The sequence below is a fragment of the Melanaphis sacchari genome, unplaced genomic scaffold, assembly GCF_002803265.2.
Source record: "Melanaphis sacchari strain LSU unplaced genomic scaffold, SCAv2.0 Contig0_pilon_pilon, whole genome shotgun sequence".
Taxonomy (NCBI): Eukaryota; Metazoa; Arthropoda; class Insecta; order Hemiptera; family Aphididae; genus Melanaphis; species Melanaphis sacchari.
In genome coordinates, this window is record NW_020270366.1 from 22,852,588 (window position 1) to 22,859,172 (window position 6,585).

General features: G+C 26.0%; 1 protein-coding gene across 1 annotated transcript; it reads left to right on the plus strand.

Moving 5' to 3' along the window:
- The first annotated feature begins 6 nt into the window (after positions 1-6).
- On the plus strand, positions 7-6,369 carry LOC112594636 (ubiquitin-conjugating enzyme E2 R2). Its single transcript, XM_025339537.1, has 5 exons — positions 7-1,157; positions 2,650-2,736; positions 5,304-5,401; positions 5,629-5,763; positions 5,839-6,369. Exons 1-5 carry the CDS (start codon positions 978-980, stop codon positions 6,065-6,067), a joined length of 729 nt encoding a protein of 242 aa, XP_025195322.1. The 5' UTR covers positions 7-977; the 3' UTR covers positions 6,068-6,369.
- Positions 6,370-6,585: the final 216 nt, after the last annotated feature.

Consider the following 6,585-nt stretch of genomic DNA (forward strand, 5'->3'; position numbering starts at 1 on the left):
GTATTCACAATACATAGATAGTACGTATGTAATATTATTATTATAGACTATAGTATCGTATCGTTCCGTCGGGCGAAACGTTTTTTTTATTTACGTTTTTCCCTTGTTTTCGCCGCTCTCTCGCCGCCGTCCCCGACCGACAACCGTCGCGACCCGTCACACGCTACACGCACGACGCGCGCGATTACTTAGCAGCAGCAACCGCCGCCGTCGTCGACGATCTGCGCCGCGTTTCCTTCCTCAGTCTTCAAGTCGTCGTCCCGTTATCTTTGTTATTGTTCCGTTTTTTTTTTTTTTTTCCGTTCGTTCGTTTTTGCTATTTTATTTTTTTACGCGCCACCGCCGCACTCTTTCCCCGTTCACCACCACTTCGGCGCGCCAGCACAGCCTGCCCGCTGCCGTACGACGAGTCGGGGACACCGTCGAGCTCGCAATTCGTACATATTGTTGTTGTTGTTGTTATATACGTGCAATAATAGTAATTAAAAATATAATATATTTATATTATTTCATAAGAATCGCATTATCACCGTCGTTGTTCTTATTACAACGTCTTATTATTACGCACACGACTTTCGCACCGCAACCGCGTCGTCGTCGTATGCTGTCGTACGATTACGAAAAAAAATAATATCACATCCGACACCGACCGCGACGAACAGACCATCGTACGCGCGCGCACACGGCTGTGCAATAATCATATTACATTATATCAGTGCGGTGCATCGTCGTCATTCCGTGTGTGGTATATGTCTATGCTAGTTGTTTTGTTTTCTTGAAAACAACGGTCGTCACAATAAAGAAAATAATGCGCAGTGTGCTCGCTACCGTCATTTGAAGAAGAACACAACGTCGTAATTATGCGCCTTTTGTGAGACGATTTTTCCATTTTTTTTTTTTTTTTTTCCCCCAAAATCCATATCGTAACGATATTACGCTTACTCGAACGCGCTGATCTATACGACAACACATTATTTATGGCTATCAATCAGATACTGTCGTCGAGTGCCCACAGAGCCCTAGCACACGAGTACAAAAGTCTTCAGGATGAACCCGTCGAGGGATTCAGGGTCAAGTTGATTGAGGATAACCTACGAGAGTGGGAAGTGGCAATATTCGGACCACCGGAAACCCTTTACCAAGGAGGATATTTCAAGGTGCCTTGTTTACATATACTATCTTTTTTGTTTTTGATTATACTCTCTGATCAGTTTGTTTTAAACATACCTTGTATTATTATTAATTGCAGTTATATAGGTCACCAATATCATATTGTTTTCAATGTAATTCTCCCAATTAAAATAAATTACAATTTATAATTTACATTTCCAAGATTGCAAACATACCTTACCTTAGCTTACTTACCTTCCACAATATATTTTTTGAAGTATAGCATGTTTTTTATTATACATTTCTTGATTGAATAAAAATATGAAATCAGTATTAGAACTGAAACATTTCAATCACTATCGTGTGCCTAAGTAGTTATGATATTTCTTAGAGGATAAACACAAATTCATAATTATACCTGTTGTATGTCTTGAATATCAATGACTTAATAGGTATACCTTCAATTTAAAATGTTATTATAATCTTATAAAATATATCTGCATTACCTATACGTAAATTATCATATTATGTATCATCTTAAAATTAGTATAAGTAGGTAGGTGTTAAATTTAAATTAAGAGCCAGACATTTTACTTAAGTAATTCTAAATATTTTAGGTTAAGTAAAAAATGTTTTATTTATTTCTTAATTAATTATCTTATTTACCAATTTTTTTTTTTGTTTATTATTATTATTGTAGATATGACAAACAATCTATAGATACATATGTGCAATTAGTTATTATAATACCAAAATGTATTTGTAATGTGGGTTGCTTAATAGGGACAGTTACTCATTGTTTATGTTTTACGTATGAGTTTAGAATATATTATTATCTATAGATTAGGAAACACAATATTCATTTTTTTCGATAAACAAGTTATAATTTCAATTTCTATTTTTTTAATCTAAGTGTTGGTTCTTTAGGGATATAATTTGAAAGATATGAGTTAAATTAAAAGGATTTAATATCAAATTATATATTATTTTATTTTTAATCTATAGAAAAAGTACTATGAGTAAATGTAATAAGATTGTATTTTTAATTATTTTTCACTTAACAGGCACAAGTAGGGGAATCTTCAACATTTACTCTTATTTATGTATGTTTTTTATTTCTTTAAATTTTATAAGTTTATATATATATATTAGTATTAATACATTATAAATAAGTCACTCAATTTGAGTGTTAGGTTTATTTGAATCTTCTCAGTGAATTGTTAGAGATAGTGATTTGTACATATATAAATTATATAAAAGAGATAAGAATTGTAATACTTAGAAAAAAACTTAATATAGATGAAAAATATCAGAATTTCATGCAAACTTATGGGTATAGAATGCCTCTTTTTTCCCGTTCAGATATTTTTAATATACAAAATGTATATACTAAGAACGCCTAGAATTTGGTTTTTGAATTTACTTACTCAAATTCATAATTTTATTAAGTATGTAGATCCTACCTTTTTAATAAATATTCTCATAATTTATGTATTTTATTTTGAATATTAATAATCAATTTAACATATTATTTTATAGGCTCATATGAAGTTTCCAGCTGATTATCCATATTCACCACCAACTATAAGATTTCTGACGAAAGTATGGCATCCTAATGTGTATGAGGTATGTTACTTATATTTTAACTTAATATTTTTAATTTTAAAATAAGCAACCATTAAAATTAGTTATATGATTAGTAGGTAACTGCGCTATTTAAAACAAATCATGTATAATATTTTCAATAGGTACTTATTATAATTTTATAAAAGGTCAATTTGATCTAATTATTAACTAGTTCAAAACTGTATTGATTATGCAAACATGTAAATGTTTTATGTTACATGTATAATAGACGGAAACAAAAAATAGACAAATCGCTTATGTTTCATTTTGAGTTACATACATAGCGTTAAAAATATTTAAATAATAATTTTAATTTATCAACTTCAATACTTAATAGTTATAGTTTTCAATTTTATACAAATAAATCTAGGTGTGTATCTTATTTTATTTTTGAAAAACTAAATTCATATTAAGTATTTTATTATTTTGCAATATAAATTATTACGACTGAATTTTTTTTATAAATACATTTAAATTTTTTTGAATTACATAATTAAAATGTTGATAAGTATATTTTTTATTAACTCTACTAGTAGATTATATGCTAAAAAATAATTTTAATAATCTAGCTTTTTATAGTATCAATCATATCATTTCATATTATAAAATTTGTTAAACTATACAATGTTAGCTTTTAGTTGAATTCATAAAAAAATACTATAACCTATTATTATGAATATTATGATTATCAAGATTAATATCACAATGGATTATTTTAATTTAGATTCTGTATTTTGTGTTGTAATTAATGATTATAGAATAATGTTATCAACAATACTAATATATTGGGTTAAAATTATTATTTAATTTTTTATTTCTGTTTTAGAAAGTTATTACTTACTATGAATCATTAATTAATTAAAAATCATAATGTGCAAAAAATTTATATTTTTTAAAAAATAAAAACTTATCTAGGTATAAATTTTAAAAAATTGGATTTAAAAATAAAAAATATAATTTATAAAAATTATTTATTTTTTTTATTCGTTTACATGTTTACCAGACAGGAAATAATTTATATGTTTTCCTAAAGTATCAGATTAATTACTTGATACAACAACCACATTAAAATATTAACATTATATAGTTAATTACTAAAGTATTATGATTATTACAAATTATAAATTGTGTAAACTTGTGCTATAATCTAAAATTTGCTGAAAAAATGATAAAGTAATACATAATCTTTAAAAAGTATTTGAATATAAACAAATTGAAAACATATAATTTTATAGAATTTAACTTGAAATTCTTCAAATAATTCTTTAATATTTAAAAAAATTAAAATATATAACTATTAAAATTTTCCAATTCTTATAGAGTTATAGTAATATAATATGTGGTAGCAATAATAATTTATATGTAACATTAATTGTTGTTTAAAATTATAAATATTAATTTTTAATCTAAATGTTAAATAATAAAATTGCTAAAATATAATATAAAATGCTATAAAAATATTTTGTTGCTTTAATGGTCTATCAGGGACAAATATAAGGAAAGTCATACTAACCTAGGAGGTCACTGCCAAGTTCTTGTCCTTTTAAAGAACAAATTGGTTCTATTGAGCCTATTACTACTTGAGATACCACTATGTGTTATGAAAATACCTGTTTAGTTGTACATCAAGGTAATCATATAAAAATGATAAGTAGGATTTTGTTTATGGCCCCAAGTGAGTTCAGTATTTATTCGTTAGTAAAGAAGGTCACATTGAGTACTATGTATAATAATACTGTGTATTATTCTATAGGTTATGATTATTATTATTATTATTATAGAAGGTTAAAATTTAATAAAATAACTTAATATATTATTAGTTTATATTAATATTAATATGGGTATTCCAACATAATTGTGTGTGTGTTGACCACTTTAACATAATTTTATTTTTGTTATCTATTGACCAATATCGATTATATTGAAATATTGTATGAAATAAAAGGTTAAAACTTACTAAAATAATTTAGTACATTATTAATTTATATTTATATTAATATGTGTATTCCAACATATTGAGTTCATTATTTTAATATATTTTATTTTTCTTATCTATTGACCAATATTAAATGATATTTATGTATTCTAATAACAAGTAATTTATGAACAACAAAAACTAAATAGGTGATATTGATGAATACATTTAATTTAAAGGCTTAAATGATATAACATTTGAATTATCTGATAAATATTTGTTTTATTAAATTAAGAGTATACTAATAATGATTTAAATTACGTAGGTATAAAGAAATCAATTAGGAAAGTGTAAAATTTTACACTTTCTCAAAAAAAAAAAAAATGTTTTCTAACAAATCATTAACTAGAAAATTAATCACTGTTGTTACTTTATGTCTATAGTTTAAAAAATCACCTATAGTTCAATAGACATATTATTGTTTCAATACATACCCTACAACTTCTATTACTCCCTTCAAAAAAAAAAAATAATAATGTGATTATAAAGAGATCTGTTACTTTTTATTCATATTCTATATATTATCTAGGTCAAGGTAATACATTTTAGATAATAAAATATTTGATTTCATTATGTATGATACGCTTTTCAGAACGGTGATTTATGTATTTCAATTCTTCACCCACCAATAGATGATCCTCAATCTGGAGAGTTACCATGCGAAAGATGGAATCCTACCCAAAGTGTCAGGTAACTAACACTTTCAATTACAATATAAAATTTATTTTTTGTCACGCTTTCACTAGTTATTTGTTTAAAAAAATACATTATATTCAATCTAAGTTCCTATTAAATTATGTAAATATAATGTTAAATTAGTATACGATAAAATTACATTAACCTAAAAATATAGCCAATAAATGTGTATTTAAATGATTCAACATAACTATTTACATTATTTTGCTTTTTATCTATAGGACAGTATTACTATCTGTAATTTCTTTACTAAATGAACCAAATACATTCAGTCCTGCTAATGTAGATGCTTCCATCATGTACAGACGGTGGAAAGATTCAAAAGGAAAAGATAAAGAATATGAAAATATTATTAAGTAAGTTATTTTTTACTTGTAATATATTATTATACAAATATTAATTACTATGTTAATTTTATTTGATTATTTCAGAAAACAAGTTGTAAGCGGCCGATTAGAGGCTGATAGAGATGGAGTTGTGGTTCCACTTACACTAGAAGATTATTGTAAAGTGAGCCAAGTTGCTCGTTCTTCAGCTGCTGCTGCTGCAATGGACAGTGATTTTTATGTAGAAGACTACGACTTAGATGTTGAGTCTGATGCAAACTCTGAAGAAGAGTATCAGGATGATGCTACTGATAGTGGCAATGGTGAATCATGAAACCAAACAACTATTAGGCATTTTCAAAACTTAAAACAATATTTAATAAACATACATTATAATTGCTATCGAACATTTGTCTTTGTTGGACAAAATAATTTAAACCATTGATTTAAGTTCTGTTTTGGGGTCAATAGTATCTCTTTACATGTTCTTAGTTATTAAGATAACAATATGTGACATCGTTCTTATATCCTACAGTCACTTATACACGGTAGACTCTAATATATCCCTGTATACATAAATACATATACATCAGTATATATTTATACATATTATTTTTTGCTTTCTCCAAATTTTAACTAAACTATAATTTTTAATAAATTTCTATGACTAAAGAAAAAAAGTAATAACAATATAATATCTAATAATCTAATTTATAGCTTATTCTCGTTCATTGTATTATTTATAAAATTAATCCTCTTTAAAGTGTTTTGTTTCTTTAATTAATTCTAGTTTTTATCCCTTGTTGGCAGCTAAAATGACTGAGAATGTTATTCGTCAAATTTAAATATTGT

What these genes read in the sequence shown, in the direction of transcription:
- LOC112594636 (XM_025339537.1), top strand. Translation starts at nt 978, where the DNA reads ATGGCTATCAATCAGATACTGTCGTCGAGTGCCCACAGAGCCCTAGCA. An exon ending in AATCCTACCCAAAGTGTCAG is followed by an intron (nt 5,402 to 5,628) that starts GTAACTAACACT and finishes TTTTATCTATAG; the next exon opens with GACAGTATTACTATCTGTAA. An exon ending in GAATATGAAAATATTATTAA is followed by an intron (nt 5,764 to 5,838) that starts GTAAGTTATTTT and finishes TGATTATTTCAG; the next exon opens with AAAACAAGTTGTAAGCGGCC.